Source organism: Bos taurus, chromosome 8 (assembly GCF_002263795.3).
Source record: "Bos taurus isolate L1 Dominette 01449 registration number 42190680 breed Hereford chromosome 8, ARS-UCD2.0, whole genome shotgun sequence".
Taxonomy (NCBI): Eukaryota; Metazoa; Chordata; class Mammalia; order Artiodactyla; family Bovidae; genus Bos; species Bos taurus.
In genome coordinates, this window is record NC_037335.1 from 61,570,164 (window position 1) to 61,589,066 (window position 18,903).

The following is an 18,903-nucleotide window of genomic DNA, read 5'->3' on the forward strand; positions in this document are numbered from 1 at the left end:
GACCAATATGTGGGTGACGCAGCATCTATACCTGAGAAGTCAAGAGTTCTGCATTCCTGAGAACAACAAACTCCAAGAAACTCTAAACTGAGACTTTTGGCGACCTTAAACGATGAAAAGTGCAAATCAACATTAGTGGGAAGATGTCCAATTCCAAATGGTAGTAGACTGCACATATGCATTTACCCTCTCCACCCCATACATACTCCCGAAACCCCATTAAAAAGACACCAATGTTTCTTGATTTGTTGTTGTTTTAAAGGTAAAAACTCACAAGAAAAAAAGAATGGGAAAGAGGTATTAATGGCATTTTGGAAACTGGTGAGCAGTTAAACAAATGTGTGCTGACTTAGCACACCCAGAAAACTGAACCCTAAGTTACAGTCCATGGAGTCACAAAAGAGTCGGACATGACTTAGAGACTAAACAACAACAATTAAAACTGGCAGTGGTTAAATCTGACTTATATATATAAGTTCCCAGCCACCCAGAGGCTCAGAACTGGCTGCCACGGTGCCAGAGGAAGTGCAGCAAAAATGATGCCAAGACAAAAGGACTGGCTAGAAGTCTACTCAAAAAAAACAAAAACAAAAACAAAAACGGAGGTTCCACACTGCGGCACAGAAAAGGTAAACGCACAGATACAGAGCATAGATTAATGGCTCTCTGGGGCTGGGCTCAGGGCAGGACTGCAATAAGTGACTTTCAGGGACATGATGGAAATGTTCTAATATGATGCTTATGCATCAAATTTTCTAAAAATACTTGATCTGTACACCTAAAATGGGGAATTTTAAGTCGCTCAGTTCAGTTGCTCAGTATGTCTGACTCTGCAACGCCATGAATCGCAGTACGCCAGGCCTCCTTGTCCATCACCAACTCCCGGAGTTCACTCAAACTCACGTCCATCGAGTCGGTGATGCCATCCAGCCATGTCATCCTCTGTCGTCCCCTTCTCCTCCTGCCCCCCATCCCTTCCAGCATCAGAGTCTTTTCCAATGAGTCAACTCTTCGCATGAGGTGGCCAAAGTACTGGAGTTTCAGCTTTAGCATCATTCCTTCCAAAGAACACCCAGGGCTGATCTCCTTTGGATTGGACTGGTTGGATCTCCTTGCAGTCCAAGGGACTCTCAAGAGTCTCCTCCAACACCACAGTTCAAAAGCATCAATTCTTCAGCACTCAGCTTTCTTTATAGTCCAACTCTCACATCCATACATGACCACTGGAAAAACCATAGCCTTGACTAGACAGACCTTTGTTGGCAAAGTAATGTCTCTGCTTTTGAATATGCTATCTAGATTGGTCATAACTTTCCATATTATACCACAGTAAAACTCAATTAATTAAACTTCAAAAAAAAAAAAAACGCGGAAAGAAAAACAGGAGATGAGCAAGGTCTAAAACCACCATTTCAGACTACATTTTGAACTTTGGGGCTTCTCTAAAACCAACGAGGGGCTTCCTTGGTGGTCCAGGTGGTCCGTGCTCCCAATACAGGGGGCCTGGGTTCACTCTCAGGTCAGGGAACTAGATCCCACATGCCACAACTAAGACAGTGCAGCCAAATAAATAAATATATATATTTTTTAAAAAGACGAAAATAAAACCAAACAGACTGCTTAGAACATCACATATATCTTTGATAATACTATGGAATTACTAGGTTTTTTTTTTTACCCCTTATGTGTGATAATGGCATTCTGATTTTTTTCCCCAAAGGAATAGTTTTTAAAGAGAAAACACTAGAATATTTACAGATGAAATGACATGATGTCTGGCATTTGTTTCAAAGTTTATTTTTCATACATTGGAAAATTTTCATAAACGTTAAAAGGAAAAAAGAGATCACATCACTAAGTAGAAAAATTTCCAAAGCTGAGTTTGGAATCATTAAATATCTGGACATTTTCATCTCCTGGACTCATTAGAAACAAGAATTTGTTCTCTCCTAAGAAATTGGTATACTTCCCAGGAACTACGTGTCTGCTGATTCAAAGTCTGTGTCCCCGATGCGTGCTCAGGACACACACTCACTGTGTGGTTAGAAAACAGGGTCAATATCCCCAAAGAGGCGTCTGCGCCCTCTGCCCACAGACTCTGTAGAAGCTGAAGGAGCCACAAAGTTTAAAACCCTGTTTCATCCTCTCCAAAGAAGGACCCTCTGGTCTTCTGGGAGGGGGTGAAGCAGAATCTAGTGGTTAAACTCCAGAATCCAAGCACATGCAGACAGAGCACCTAGTGTGCCTGGTACTAGAGATAAAATGATCGACGAAACAGATGGGATCTCTACCCTCAGGGAGTAGAGACTAATCAATGTTCAAATACAATAGAGTACTGCAAGTGCTAAGGTGGAAAGCATGAAGAGGCCCCTGCTCTGCCAGGGGATGTGGAAAGGCGTCTGCAGGGAAGAAGCCTGCAGACCCCTGCTGGGCTTGTGTGGCTGAACCAGAGAAACTGTACTCAGGACAGCATGTGCTCGCGAGGCTGGGACGAGCTGCTACATCCACAAGTGGGCATGAAGTTAAAGTCGGCATCAGAAGGCAAGACGCTTCCCCTAACCCCTCTCCCCACCAACAGAAGACTAGCAGCTGGGTTCATGTGCCCGGGAAGTCCCTCCAATAGCAGAACACTTGGGACCCCATCAAACTTCCTCACGGTGAAGCCTCCAGTCCTCAAGGCCTATTAACTCAGCTTCCAGTTACTCAGGAACACCACAAACTGGAGGGGGGGAACTTCTAACATGAAAAACAAAGTTCTAAACAAACAGAAACACATCTGGAAGAAACAGAACTAAGAAAGAAAAGCACCTATAATTAACATCCTCAGAGAGCTAAGATACTATATCCACAAAACAAGAAGAGAAAGTTTTTAATTTTTTAAAAAACATTTCTTTAGCTGTGCTGGGTCTTAGTTGTGGGATCTTTAATTGTGGCATGTGGGATCTAGTTTCCTGACCAGGGATCAAAATCGGCCCCCCTGCATTGGGAATATGGAGTCCTAGCCATTGGACCACCAGGGAAGCTCCTGTTTTTAATTTTTTTTTTTTAAGAGATATTCCAGAAACAAAATTATTGGAAATTTAAAGTTGCAAAAAAATTTTGTTGTTGTTGTTACTAGAAGGGCTGGAGGATTATATGGCTGGAGAAATGTGGCAGACAAGGCAAAGGAGAAATAAAAATGAATGAACAAGGGAAAAAAAGAATTAATGAAGTCCAATGTCTGAATACAAAAAAAGAAAAGACAGAAAGGACAGTGATAATCAGCAAAGAATAATTCCCAGAACTGAAGAAGTTACTTATTCAAACTAGAAAGTTCTACCAGGTACTCAGCAATATGAGTACAATGGACAAATCCCCACGTTTGGTGCATCACAGTAATGTTTTAAAACACTTAGGATAAAGATCTGGAAAGTTTGGAGTGGGGGAGTTAACAAAGAATCAGGAATAAAACTGGCATTAGACTTTTCAAAAGCAATATTGGAAGGTAAAAGGTGATAGTTCCATTAAAATTCTCCAAGAAAATTATTTCCAACTTAGACCATACCCAGTCAAACTATCAATCAATTATGAGGGTAGGCTAAGGCATATTCAGACAAACAGGAACCCCAAAGTTTACGTCTCACATACCTTTCTCCGGAAGCTATTAAAGGTTGGGCTTAAGGAAGCTGAGAATAAACCAAGAAAAGGAAGACAATACAGAAAGTTGAGACCCATCCTGGAAAACAGGCAAAGAGAATTTTTAAAGATGCTGCTGAAGCCCAAGGTGACAGGTAGGCAGCAGGGCAGGGGAGCAGACTGGAGCAGGAAGCTGAGACCAGAGTCCCCCGCAAGGGAAGAGGGGGCAGGCAGATCACATGACACGGCTGAGGGTGCTAACAAGTTAACAGTTCTGTAACAATGTGAAGACATCATATAAAACAAGAATTTCAAATGCTGCTGCTAAGTCACTTCAGTCGTGTCCGACTCTGTGTGACCCCAGAGACAGCAGCCACCAGGCTCCCCCGTCCCTGGGATTCTCCAGGCAAGAACACTGGAGTGGGTTGCCATTCCCTTCTCCAATGCATGAAAGTGAAAAATGAAACTGAAAATGGGACAATTTAAAAACTTAATGGCTGTTTAGTTGCAATACCCTGTGTAGTCTGTTTACAGAGTCCTAATGATGTGAACACAGAGCCACATTTGAGATACTGGAAGCATAAGAGAAGGCCAGTGTGCTTGTGGGCCAGGGCAGAGGAAAGCAAGTTAAACTGCCACCTTCCCTGTTAGTCAAGAAATACTATCTCAAATACTACCTCAAGAAACAGTAATATAAGAATGGTATTTGGAAATACGTAAGTCGGTAGTGGGAAAACAAACTGAAACAAGTGAAAGTGGTTGCCTCTGAGGAGGGGAATTTGGAGGGAAAAGGTCGGGATGGAAGACTGCTATTTTTAGCTCTAAACTTTATGGAACTATGTGCCTTCTAAAATATAAATATATACACACACACAATAACTTTTATAAAATGCATTCTTTTTTTTTTTTGGCCAACCAAGGATTGAACCTGACCCCTGGCAGCAAAAGTGTGGAGTCCTGACTACTGGATCACCCAGGAATTCCCAATATAAAATGAAATTTTAAAAAACATGGTAGATCCTTGACATTCTAAAGGCACGCACCCTGAGATCTTTGCACATCTCCAAATTCACAGATACCGTTATGGCACTTTGCAAGGATTACTGCAAGCAGAAGGCAACATGGATGCCAAGCTGCACACCAGGCTTGCCCACTTGCTCTAGTGGCCCAGCACCACAGAGCAGGCCAAGTCTTCTTGATTGAGCGAAATGACAAGTAACCAGAGAACACACACCCTAAGATCCTTGGGAAGTAACAAAAATGACAAACTCTAAATCCAGCAGAACCAAGGGTCTACAGTGCCATGAGAGTATTAAGCCACAGGCCTTTGCTGTACCTTGAAAATTGCTGATGGTAAAATGCCTCAAAGCAGTGGCCATGAGTTGGCCATATTCATTGTTGAGTGAAGGGTCAACAACGGTAAGCACAGCACACGTGCCCGTACCCCTACTCAATCAATCAGGGACCAGAGAGCTCAAGGCTTTGGGGAGATTAGTTAGACAAAAAGCCATCACTGCTCACAAGTTGACAGCCCCTGACTTGGAAAGTAAACACATATACTAATAAGTGTCAAGTTCCAAGGAGGTGATTATTTTATAGCAGTAACAGGGAAGAAACATTCTGGTTCAAGTTTATTCAAAAGAAATAAAACACGGAGTTGTCTTAGGAAGCTGCACTGGCCTCAGAGTCACTCTGAGAGTTTAACTGAGACCATGTCGACTGGGGCCCTGTTAGGTGAGAGCAGGCAGCACCAGACACTGAGCTTACTGCTTTCTCTCCTAATGTGGAGACCAGAACCAATGCTGTAGTAACTGCTGAAGTGCCATCTTAAGTACTTTTCACTTATTTTATCTCTAATCTTCAAAACAACCCTGCCAGGTACGGCTTATTAATCTGACTTAACAGATGAGGGGAACATAAAAGACTAACTCCCCAAGTAAGTGGTATTTGGATGCAGCATATCAGTTTGAAAGAATAATGATATTCTGTCCAATGCCTTTCTTTTCAACAAGCAGCAGAAATATGACTATCTGAGGAAAAATAGCCTCCTTATTTTTTGAAATGTCAGTTACCTTGAGTATAACAAGAAACCACCACTCTTTTCCACAAAAGGTCATTCACTAAAATGTCAAACACTTAATGTTCAATCCCCTTTCTATAGAAATGGCATAAGTAGGAAGGAAACTGTAGTCTCAAAAGTACCATTCTGAGGAAATTCCGAGGGCTCAGAAACCTATGTGAAGAGACTATTGAGGTGGCTAAACATGCCCTGGAAAAAAAGCCAGAGATTTAAATAATGTTGGAAAATAGGTAAACAGTCCATATAACTTGATATCACCTAGAGATTGTCAGCCCTACACTAGATGCCCCAACAAACAGTCCTTGAAATCAACTTGAGTACTCCAGGCTCTTCTCAAAGCACCTTAGGGACAGAACTATAATGTTCTGCTGTGCCTTACTGTCAGGGCAATACAGGATTCCTTACTTCCTCCTCCTCTTCTTTAAATTAAGATTTTTTTTTTTTTTGACGCGAACCATTTTTTAAAGTCTTTATTGAATTTGTTACAATATTGTTTCTGTTTCATTTTTTGGTCAAGAGGCATGTGGAATCTTAGCTCCCCAACCAAGGATCGAACCTGCAACCCCTGGATTGGAAAGCAGAGTCTTAACCACAGGACCACCAGGGAAGACCCAGGGCTCCTATCTTCTTAAGGGGCTCTAGAAGTTGTGAAACTAAATCGTGACATTAGAGATGATCAAAACCTGGAGAAACACTCATTCTCTATAAATTAATAACTGTGTTGAATTGCCCATTTAGAGATAACTCCAAACTAATTTCTCCTTAATGATAATATTCTTTTATCTCAATATCAAGTAATCAGTCAATTTATGATCATTTAGATTAGCAATAGAAATCAAATCCACTACGATAAAAGCTAATTTTAGCCATAAAACTGGCCAATTAAATTATTCAACTGTTCTTTCCAGTATCTAGAGTGTCAGGAAGCACTTCAGGATAACTCAGAGTTCTTAACTGAATACAATAAGTTCATTCAACTGATTTAAGGAGAAGGGGATTTATGATTAAAGGATGTCAGGAAGCTCACAAAATCTCCAGGAGGGTGCGAGAGCAGTACTGGAATGAAGCAGAGCGTCCAACCACATTATGGAAATCATTATTGCCACAGCCACTCGAACTTTGCATGGACCCTGCTCTGGATTAGCTGCTCAGAAAAGTAGCCGCCACTGCACCTTCTAGACTAGCACTATCCAGTAAAACTTTCTACAGTGATGGAAATCACCAGCATAGTTGCTGTGCTGTCCACTAGTCACTGGCGGCTACAGAGCACCTGAAATGTGGCTAGTGTAACTGAGGAAATGAGCTTTTAATTTTATTTAATTTTAACTAATCAAATGTCTCCTGGATGGGCCAGAGTAATTCTAAATGCTCAAATCATTCCATATTGCTCACATCTGCATCCAGACCCCACTCAGGTACCTATGACCAAGGGAACCTAGTTCTCCTATCTGCACTGCAACTATGATTCTACCTCGGAAAATGGGACTCACGATTTACAGCCTATCCAGATGTAAAGGCTGGGGTGTTCAAGGCTCTGGACAGCGGCTACTCTAGCATTCCTCTGACAGTCTGAGCCCCTATCCACGCGTGCCATGTGCAGGTGACTTTGTAACACACTGCTCTACACGCAGTGGGGTGAGGTGATCAACCTGAAAACGAGAGAAGAAAAGTAACAGAAAGTCAAAAGAGCTGGTGTCACAGCACACGTGCACAGACAGCGCAGACATCTTTAACCAGCATTATCTTTTTATATTTTTTTGCTGCCCTTGGTCTTAGTTGCAGCATTCGGGATCTAGATCCCCAGTTAGGGGTCAAACCCACTGGGAGCACAGAGACCCAAACACCGGACCACCAGGGTAGTCCAACTAGCATTTACTGAGCCATTCCATAGGCCATGATAAGGAAATAAAGCTCTAGGGAATTTAAAAAACTGAGGCTACTTAAAAACACGTATTTCTAAATTAATTTTAAAATAACAGTATATAATTACATATTAATTTATGAAAAATAGTATCTCCCACCAAAAAAAATGAGAGGAATTGTTTTACATTTTTGCATTAACAGAAGACAGCTAGATTCTCATATATGCTTTTGCATTCAGGCTTTTGCAACATCACACACAAGTGTACACTCATGAAAGATGTTATACTGCAGCCTGGATGAGAGAGGGGGTTTGGGGAGAACAGATACAAGTATGTGTATGGCTGAGTTCCTTCACCGTTCACCTGAAACTATCACAATACTGTTAATCAGCTATACCCCAATACCAAATAAAAAGTTTTAAAAGATAAAATAAACAGTAAATTAAATAATAATGAGGAGAGAGGCACTGTTTTACATTTTTGCACTAACTGAAGACAGCTGGATGCTCATATTGCTTCTGCAATCAGGCTTTTGCAATATCACACACCAGTGTACACTCATGAAAGAATGACAGTGAAAAAAGTAAGTTTTTGTATCATTATGAAAATAGTTTTAACCTCACAGACTCCTTGAAAAACTCTCAGGGGCCCCTATTGGTCCTTGGACTATACTTTGAGAACTGCTGATCTAATGAAAATTCTAAGTATAGTGGGCGATGGAGGAATGGGGAGTGAGCACTGAAATGCACAGGGCAAAACTAGTAGGAGAAATTATAAGGAGAAATTAACAGACTCATAAAAAGACAAATTCTTATCTCTAACCAGGGGAAGTCAATAGACTATGTTTAAACTGAAAATCTGAGTAGATCCAAGCATAGCTTTTCATACATGTATATAAATATCAAAAGAATTAGCTAAGAGTTGAAAGTGGGAGTCTTGGGGAAGAGGAAATGGGATGCAGGGGGGCCAAGGCCTAGTACTTAACAAATCTTGTTGGATTATTTGACTTATGTGTATGTACTTAGCAAATTACTGAGACATACATATATATCTTTAGTAAAATTTATTTTTAAAACTATAAAAAGAGCCTGAAGAGACCACAATTACCCCCACCCTAACACACACAATTAGAAAAAAGTTGCAAAAGAATTCAGTTCAGTCGCTCAGTCGAGTTCAACTCTTTGCGACCCCATGGACCGCAGCATGCCAGGCCTCCCTGTCCATCACCAACTCCTGGAGCTTACTCAAACTCATGTTCATTAAGTCAGTGATGCCATTCAACCATCTCATCCTCTGTTGTCCCCTTCTCCTCCCGCCTTCAATTTTTCCTAGCATCAGGGTCTTTTCAAATGAGTCAGTTCTTCGTATCAGGTGGCCAAAGTATTGGAGTTTCAGCTTCAACATCAGTCCTTCCAATGAACACCCAGGACTGATTTCCTTTAGGATTGACTGGCTGAATCTCCTTGCAGTCCCAAGGGACTCTGACGAGTCTTCACCAACACCACAGTTCATAAGCACCAATTCTTCAGTGCTCAGCTTTCTTTATAGTCCAACTCTCACATCCATACACGACCATAGCCTGGAAAAACCATAGCCTTGACTAGAAGGACCTTTGTTGGCAAAGTAATGTCTCTGCTTTTTAATATGCTGTCTAGGTTGGTCATAACTTTCCTTCCAAGGAGCAAGTGTCTTTTAATTTCATGGCTGCAATCACCATCTGCAGTGATTTTGGATCCCCAAAAAGTCAAGTCAGCCACTGTTTCCACTCTTTCCCCACTTATTTGCCATGAAGTGATGGGACTGGATGCCATGATCTTAGTTTTCTGAATGTTGAGCTTTAAGCCAACTTTTTCGCTCTCCTCTTTCACTTTCATCAAGTTCAGTTCAGTTCAGTCGCTCAATCGTGTCCGACTCTTCGCGACCCCATGAATTGCAGCACACCAGGCCTCCCTGTCCATCACCAACTCCTGCAGTTCACTCAAACTCATGTCCATCCAGTCAGTGATGCCATCCAGCTATCTCATCCTCTGTCGTCCCCTTCTCCTCCTGCCCCCAATCCCTCCCAGCATCAGAGTCTTTTCCACTGAGTAAGCTCTTCACATGAGGTGGCCAAAGTACTGGAGTTTCAGCTTTAGCATCATTCCTTCCAAAGAAATCCCAGGGCTGATCTCCTTCAGAATGGACTGGTTGGATCTCCTTGCAGTCCAAGGGACTCTAAAGAGTCTTTTTCATCAAGAGGCTCTTTAGTTCTTCTTCACTTTCTGCCATAAGGGTGGTGTCATCTGCATATCTCAGGTTATTGATATTTCTCCCGGCAATCTTGATTCCAGCTTTTGCCTCATCCAACCCAGCGTTTCTCATGATGTACTCTGCATACAAGTTAAATAAGCAGGGTGACAGTATACAGTCTTGACATACTCCTTTTCCTATTTGAAACCAGTCTGTTGTTCCATGACCAGTTCTAACTGTTGCTTCCTGACCTGCATACAGGTTTCTCAAGAGGCAGCTCAGGTGGTCTGGTATTCCCATCACTTTCAGAATTTTCCACAGTTTATTGTGATCCACACAGTCAAAGGCTTTGGCATAGTCAATAAAGCAGAAATAGATGTTTTTTTGGAACTCTCTTGCTTTTTCAGTGATCCAGCGGATGTTGGCAATTTGATCTCTGGTTCCTCTGCCTTTTCTAAATCCAGCTTGAACATCTGGAAGTTCATGGTTCACGTATTGCTGAAGCCTGGTTTGGAGAATTTTGACCATTACTTTACTAGAGTGTGAGATGAGTGCAATTGTGCAGTAGTTTGAGCATTCTTTGGCATTTCCTTTCTTTGGGATTGGAATGAAAACTGACCTTTTGCAGTCCTGTGCCCACTGCTGAGTTTTCCAAATTTGCTGGCATATTGAGTGCAGCACTTTCACAGCATCATCTTTCAGGATCCGAAATAGCTCAACTAGAATTCCATCACCTCCACTAGCTTTGTTCATAGTGATGCTTCCTAAGGCCCACTTGACTTCACATTCCAGGATGTCTGGCTCTAGGTCAGTGATCACACCATCGTGATTATTTGGGTCGTGAAGATCTTTTTTGTACAGTTCTTGTGTGTTATTCTTGCCACCTCTTCTTAGTATCTTCTGCTTCTGTTAGGTCCATACCATTTTGGTCCTTTATTGAGCCCATCTTTGCATGAAATGTTCCCTTGGTATCTTTAATTTTCTTGAAGAGATCTCTAGTCTTTCCCATTCTATTGTTTACCTCTGTTTCTTTGCATTGATTGCTGAGGAAGGCTTTCTTATCCCTCCTTGCTATTCTTTGGAACTCTGCATTCAGATGTTCATATCTTTCCTTTTCTCCTTTGCTTTTGGCTTCTCTTCTTTTCACAGCTATTTGTAAGGCCTCCTCAGACAGCCATTTTGCTTTCTGCATTTCTTTTTCTTGGGGATGGTCTTTGATTTGTTACACAGCAATAAATAACTGAAACAGTGTGAAACTTTGCATCTCCCAACAAATCAATATTCAAATACAATCCCCAAAGGACACTTTTATTAATATCTGGGGGGGAGGGGTGTCTGTCTATTAAAATCTTTGGGGAAAATCACTTTTAAACCATTCTTAGTCCACATGGAACAGATGAATGCCCCCAAACCTCTGAGTTCCAGAAGATCCAGGGAGGCCTGGCTAATTTGGTAACCACTTCTCTTGACTACAGTGATTGTTTCAGAGATGGATATGTGACCCAAGCCATACCAGAATTAGAGTCTGCCCTGGGGACTTCTGCTGGTACCATTAAAAAAAAAAAAAAACAGATATTCTTGTGCTTGCTTTGGCAGCACACATACTAAAACTGGAACCATACAGAGAAGATTAGCATGGGCCCTGTGCAAGGATGACACACAAATTCATTAAGCATTTCATATTTTTCACTCACTGGGATCCTTTTTTTGGGGGACGGGGGGGCTGTGCCGCATGGCATTCTGGATCTTAGTTCTCAAACAAGGGATCAAACCCACACTCTCTGTACTCAGAGTGGGTTAACCACTGGATCTCCGGGCAAGTCCCTCACTGAGATCCTTATCAATGCCAGTGTTAGAGAAGAGAAAAAGGAAGGACTATCTCAAAAAAAATGAGAAAGAGAGAGGAAAAGAAAGAGATATTCTCTTCACTCAGACTGCAAGCTGTGAGGGAGATGTAAGTCTAACACTGATGGTGTCGATTTTTGCCTATTTGAGAATGAAGCCAACACAGAAGGAAGCAATTCCAAAGACAATGTACTGATGACATCAAGACCCTGGGATCCAGCCATGACAGTAGTTGGTATGATTCTAGGACTTTCTATTTCATGAGCCAACAAACTCCCCTTTTACCTTAACCAGGTTCATGTTGGATCTCTGTCACACAGTAAAGCTCAAATCATAATCTTTATAAAAAATATAAATAACATGGCTATATTGAAACATTTTTGGATCTAAAAAGAGTATTTTAAAACTTCAGTCAGTTTGGGAGGTATGAAATGTGATGGAAAGGAGTCATGAATCAAGATCATGCTTATTCAAAACTCAGAAGCATCTCTAACAAACTCAGAGATCCAGTCTAAAAGCTATAAAAGAGCTCATGCTAAGAAGATAAGTGTTCTATGAAAAGCTGCCTGTCTGAAGCCTTAAAACCAAGGAAAAAAGCTTCATATCTTTTTAAAAGATTTCAAAACATGACTGCGTTTATATGGCAGCAGATACCGCAAATAATTTACCAATTTCTAAGATAGAAGGAGGGAGGAGAAGGGGACAACAGAGGATGAGATGGTTGGATGGCATCACCGACTCGATGGACATGAGTTTGAGTAAACCCCAGGAGTTGGTGATGGACAGGAAGGCCTGGCGTGCTGCAGTCCATGGGGTCGCAAAGAGTTGGGCACAAGTGAGCAAATAAACTGAACTGTGTTTGACACGAAGCAAGTGTACACTACAATATTTATCTGTAGGAACAGATTGTTAGTAACCTCCAAACTAAATATAATTAAGAAAATACACTTATACCACTGCTTATTACATTAACATGATCAAGAGCTAACTGTTTTCTCAGTAGATTCCCTTTCCTAATAGTGCTTTACTTAGACTAATAAAAAAAACTTCATTTGTGTTCTAGGAGAACAAGCCAGTTAATAGCACATTTAAACTATCTGATTTATATACTGACCTACCCACATGCTTTTCAACAATATACTTAGTTTGTAAAGAAAAGTACACCCATACTCAAACATCATCTACCACACAGCAAGCGATCTGCTGCCCATCTGCCAGGGAGGACCTGCAAGGCTCCACCACTAAGAAGCATCTTAACATTCTAAGAACTCTTATATTCAGTATCCCTAATCTAGATAAAACCCTAGCAGAAATATAAACAGAACTTTCCCTCTACTTGTAGAGATGACAAAAGTGAAAATGAATGTATAAGAGTACAAAACAGGCAAGGTCCCAGTCAAGCAGGCTAGAATTTTGATGGGGTTCCAAGTCCTGGAATCCTACAATTCATCCATATTCTGATCTGACCAACTAAGTGAGACTAGCTAGGCACGCAGGTGCCCAAGGTTAGCTTCAGATACCACATCCATCAGCCTACTTTCTTTCTTTCAGTTTGGCTGTGCTGGGTCTTTGTTGCTGGGCAGGGGTTTTCTGTAGTTGCAGCAAGCAAATTTCTCATTGTGGTGTCTTCTCTTGTTGGAGAGCACAAGCTCTAGGCATGCAGGCTTCTCTAGCCTGCATGCAGGCTTCAGGGATGCAGCCCTGCATGTGGGCTCAGCAGTCATGTAGCAAGGGCTCAGTTGTGCCACAGCATGTGGGATCTCCCTGGATCAGGGATCAAACCTATGTTCCCTGCATTAGCAGGCTGATTCTTAACCACTGGATATGACTAATTTCATGGTATCTCTGGTTCTGTTGTGTCAGGGCTGGTTCAGAAATTGGACTTGTGTGCTAAGACTTTTCAGTCATGTCCGACTCTTTGTGACCCTATGGATTGTAGCCTGCCAGGCTCCTCTGTCCATGGGATACTCTAGGCAAGAATATTGGAATGGGTTGCCATGCTCTCCACCAGGGTATCTTTCCAACCCAGGGATCTCTCCAACCCGAACTCGTGTCTCTTATGTCTCCTGCATTGGCAGGTGGATTCTTTACCACTAGCACCACCTGGGAAGCTGAAATTGGACAGATTAAGTCTATTAAAAAGGAAGTCCATAAATAACTGAATATGAGCATGACTGGGGATGTCAAGCTAATGCCAGAAGCCCTTACCATTTCACCCTACTCTTCAATGCTCCCACTTCACCACCTTGTTTTCCAGTGGAAAACCCCTAGGAATTAGCTGACCTAGAACTTTATAATTCAGTCTGAATAAGTTATTAGCGCCCTACTTATACTCCAGTGCAAAGTCAAAATGCTTCTACTAAAACCGCCTGTGGAGGCCAGGGACTATATTTCCTCTCTCTCTCCCAAAGTGCCTGATATAAACTCAATGAAGTATTTGTAAAGTAATTTTAGATATTTTATTGGCCCCTCATGCAGCATGTGGGATCTTACTTCCCCGACTAGGGATCAAACCTGTGCCCCCTGCATTGGACGTAAGGCATTTTAACCACTGGAATTTTGTATATAGATGAAATATAACACCGTATTACCCAACAAGTCATTTTCCTGAGAATCACAACTATCCCTAAAATCAGCCAGAAGTCAGAAAGAAGAAATCTCAGAAATCCAAAACAAAGATCAAAGCCTACACATATATGAAAGATTTCCTCACAGGGAAGTCCTGAAGCCCTCACAATAGTCTTTTGTTTCAAACAAACAAAATTCAAGTTTTTCTAGTTTTCTAACTAACTGAAGACAGGCACAAAAAATTCTAGAATGAGAACCAGAGGCGGCTGCATGCTGACAGCTGCAAAAAGGGACAGCTGACCCACTAAGGGGGAAAAGGGGCCCAGCAGCATGTACTAGAGAGGCTATTAAACCTAAAGATCTTAAAAGCCAAGGAAGGTGCTTGTGAATTTGATTTACAAATTCATTCATCTAACATTTTAAAGCTCCTACTTTGTTTAAGATTAAGCACTGTGGATCAGAGAATTTCTAGGGCACAGTCAGTCTTTACTGTCACAGGGGCTTAGTGGGCAACAAGACATACACAGATAACCATAGCTCAAAGAGAAAAGCATTAAGTGCCACCAAGAGATGATGGTACTCAGGAGTTCAGAGAAGGCAAAGGGTATTTTCAGCTTCATGGTGGTTCTGATACCAGAGCTAGGAATTATTGGTTTGGATTTGGATAAACTGTAGATGTAAAGTACATTCTAGACAGAGGTAAAGGCAGGGAAAGGTTTGAGGTGGGGGAAGCAATGCATTCACTCTGGCTGCAAACTAGGTTAGGCTAGAAAGACAGGTACTGGAGAGTGAATGCTCATAACTGATATTAATGATTACCGTGAGTCATCAGAAAAGCGAACCATGAGAGGCACACAATTTTGAACTAAAGACTATTATCATTTTTTCAGATAACTTTTGTAAAAAGCACTTTTTTTTTTTATGTATTGTTCACAGTATGTCAGGGCTCTGGGTTGCAGCATAAAGGTAAGTTGCTGAGAGGTTACTGGTCTGCTCACAGAACTGATGGGAAGGCTGGCCATCTAAGCTTGAACTGGGCAGCAGGAACCATCTGGCCAGAACGCAGTCTCTGTCTGTGTTGGACAAGCCACTAGCACAAGGAAGCTGACTCTACAGGGTATCTGATCTCCCTTTCCCTTCTCCTATCACTAATTTTTATTCTTGAACAGGTTTTTTTTTTTTTTTAAGAATACATGAGATGAAATGTGAAGTGCACTTGAAGCAATTGTACTGCATACTGAAATACGTTGTCTCAAGGAAAACTACTTGTGTAATTTTTGAGACATAAGCTGAACTGTTTTCTTCAAATACCATTTTTACTTGGAAGAACAAACAACAGACAAACTATGGTTATTCGGACTTGAGTATCTGCCAGACATTTTCTTGAAAATGAAATGAGCCTGTCATTTCAATGAAAACAATCTACAGTATTTGCTGCCTATGATAAAATTTGAGCTTTCAGGTGAAAACAAACCTTTTGGAAAATTTGTGTTTGCCACCATAGGCTTCAAAGCATCCCAAAACTCAAAGTCTTCTGACAAGACCATTGGTAATGTTAATGTCATGTGATTTTTAAAATACTGTATAATAAGTGGGTCAACATTTGAAAGATCTGCATAACTCAGTGAAACAATATTTTCCAAACATCCAATGTTGTAATCATATCACAAAATAATGTATGGGTAAAAAAATTCAAAGTGCAAGATATAAACTAATATATTTTAATGCAACCATATGATATGGCTTCACATCCTACAGCAACTAAACACTCAAGAAAATTACATCTGTCAAGTTTGTTACAGTATCAGAAGAGAATATCCAAGTTCATCTGAAAAAGCTACTAAAATACTCTTCCTTCCAACTACACATTTGTGAGATGCTTGATTTTTCTTTCAGGCTTTAATCAAGAGTATAACACAAGGGACTTCCTTGATAGTCCAGTGGTGAAGACTCTGCACTCCCAAGGCAGGGGGCATAGGTTTGATCCCTGACTGGGGAACTAAGATCCTGCATACCGCACAGTGCAGCCAAAAATAAAAATAAAAATAAATATATCACATCAATTAGAATATTAGAAGCAAGTATGAGAATCCACCTGTCTTCTATTAGACATTAAAGAGATTTGCAAAAAATGTAAAATACTGCCATTCCAAGCACTCTTGGTACCTAGAACTTGGTTTCAAATACAATTCTCTAAAAAAAGAAACCAGGGCTCCTTGAAGAAGTGGATAGTTCTAGGACTGGGGCAGGAAATATACAAAATAAGCCTGCAGCATCTCACAGTACTAAAGTGTAAGGAAGTACTTCAAGCAAACAAACATGATAATGGAAGTAGGTGAAAGCTCTTACCCAAAAGGAGTAAGAGCTCTCAAAGACCAAAGTTGGAACAATTGAACAAAAAGATAAATAGTACTGGATTATAACCCAAAATATAAATATCCAGAGGTCAATATTGATATAAATGATTAAACAAATGAGAGAGGAGACAGATCTGCTGTGCAGACAAATTCCAAATAATTTATGTAGCTACTCTGCCCTTAAAGGGGCTGGAACATAACTCTCCACTCCTTAGTGTGACTTCCTCCCAGGGTAAGGGATGGAAAGGGAGGGGAGGAGAGGGGAGCGAAGGGACGTAACAGTGGAGAAATCCGACCAACACTGTCTCAGCCAGGTGACCAAAGGCAACATCAACAGTGATAAATTATGTTGATAGTCTCCATCTTGGTATGTACCATATGTTCCTGTCATGAGGATGGTCTTCCCCGAAGACACCCATAACCTCCGTCTAACTGTGGGAAAAATCAGACAAATCCCAACTGAGGGATATCCTACAAAGTATCTGACTGGTACTCCTCAAAACTATCAGAGTCACTGAAAACAAAGAAAGTATGAGAAACTGTCACAGCCAGGAGCTTAAGGTGACAAAATGACTAAATGTAATGTCATTATATTTAGCAATGAGATCTTGCAACAGAAAATTGACAGGAGGTAAACAACTAAGAAAGCTTGAATGAAGAATGGACTTTAATTAATAATAAAGTATTGATAATGGTTCATTAATTATAACCAATGTACCATACTAATGTTAGATGTTAATAATAGGGAAGCAGGGTGTGGGTTTATATTTATGGGGACTCTGTACTATCTTCACATTCTATACATCAAAAACTGTTCTAAAAAATAAAAAAAATTTTTTTTTAATGCCACTCTTTTCACTAGATATTTGTTTTGGAAAACAGTTTTCATAAAAATGTTATTTATGTTAACATGTAATAGGTTTATTTTTAATGAACACTTAAAATTTTCCCTCAATATTAATTTCTAATATGTTAAATATCATAGCTATAACTCACAAACTCTTTGGAGTCATCAACAATTTTTAAATGCATAAAGGAATTCTAAGGAATTCAAAAAGTTTGAAATAGCACTGAAATAGGTTAAGTTTCACATATATGGAAAATGCATATATGTGGAATCTCACTTTAAAAAATAGAATAAATGGAACTTTAGTGTAAAGGTAGCCTTCAATTTATACATATATTGTGCTACTCAAATTTACAAAACAAATTACTTAGCATTTTCTCAGCAATATTACCTTCCAAGTTCACTCATGAAGTATGCCTTTTAACCTGTTATGATGGTAGAAAACAGTCAAAGCATTTGTGCAATTTAAGTAACACTGCACTACACTTACCACTATACTTCAATTAGTTGGATGAAAGGGTGGAATGCCTACTAAGAGCCAGGTCCTGTGGGTACATATTCTCTCCTATGGATGGATGGTCAAGCAGTGACTGTCATCCCCATGTCTAGGGCCAACATCACCTGACTAGTACAGTAAGTGAAGGAGAAGAGGTATGAACCTAGGTCCAACCACAAAACTTCAGCCACCAGGAAGACACAGGCCCAGTGGCTGATAAGAGAATATCCAGAGAGACAGTACACAATTATTAATACTAGTGTGACTCGCTAGTAAAGTAATGCTCAAAATTCTCCAAGCCAGGCTTCAGCAATATGTGAACCGTGAACTTCCAGATGTTCAAGCTGGATTTAGAAAAGGCAAAGGAAACAGAGATCAAATTGCCAACATCCGCTGGATCATGGAAAAAGCAAGAGAGTTCCAGAAAATCATCTATTTCTGCTTTACTGACTATGCCAAAGCCTTTGACTGTGTGGATCACCACAAACTGTGGAAAATTCTTCAAGAGATGGGAATACCAGACCACCTGACCTGCCTCTTGAGAAATCTGTATGCAGGTCAGGAAGCAACAGTTAGAACTGGACATGGAACAACAGACTGGTTCCAAATCAGGAAAGGAGTACATCAAGGCTGTATATTGTCACCCTGCTTATTTAACTTATATGCAGAGTACACCATGAGAAACACTAGACTGGAGAAGCACAAGCTGGAATCAAGATTGCCAGGAGAAATATCAATAACCTCAGATACGCAAATGACACCACCCTTACAGCAGAAGGCAAAGAAGAACTAAAGAGCCTCTTGATGAAAGTGAAAAAGGCAAGTGAAAAAGTTGGCTTAAAGCTCAATGTTCAGAAAACTAAGATCACAGCATCTGGTCCCATCACTTCATGGCAAATAGATGGGGAAACAGTGGAAACAGTGTCAGACTTTATTTTTCTGGGCTCCAAAATCACTGCAGGTGGTGACTGCAGCCATGAAATGAAAAGATGCTTGCTCCTTGG

The 18,903-nt window shown here is 40.7% G+C and overlaps 1 protein-coding gene and 1 non-coding gene across 7 annotated transcripts in view; one reads left to right on the plus strand and one right to left on the minus strand.

Moving 5' to 3' along the window:
• ZBTB5 (zinc finger and BTB domain containing 5) overlaps positions 1-18,903 on the minus strand; it is a 28,800-nt gene that overhangs the window by 4,689 nt on the left and 5,208 nt on the right. For 2 of the 6 annotated variants that reach the window (XM_005210153.4, XM_059889094.1), the window contains exon 2: positions 7,186-7,344. In XM_005210153.4, the coding sequence (XP_005210210.1) occupies positions 7,186-7,289 (104 nt within the window). In that variant the 5' untranslated portion in view covers positions 7,290-7,344. 6 annotated transcript variants of the gene reach the window in all.
• On the plus strand, positions 11,367-11,473 carry LOC112447954 (U6 spliceosomal RNA). The gene has a single exon (XR_003036207.1). It is a non-coding gene; the product is annotated as a U6 spliceosomal RNA (small nuclear RNA).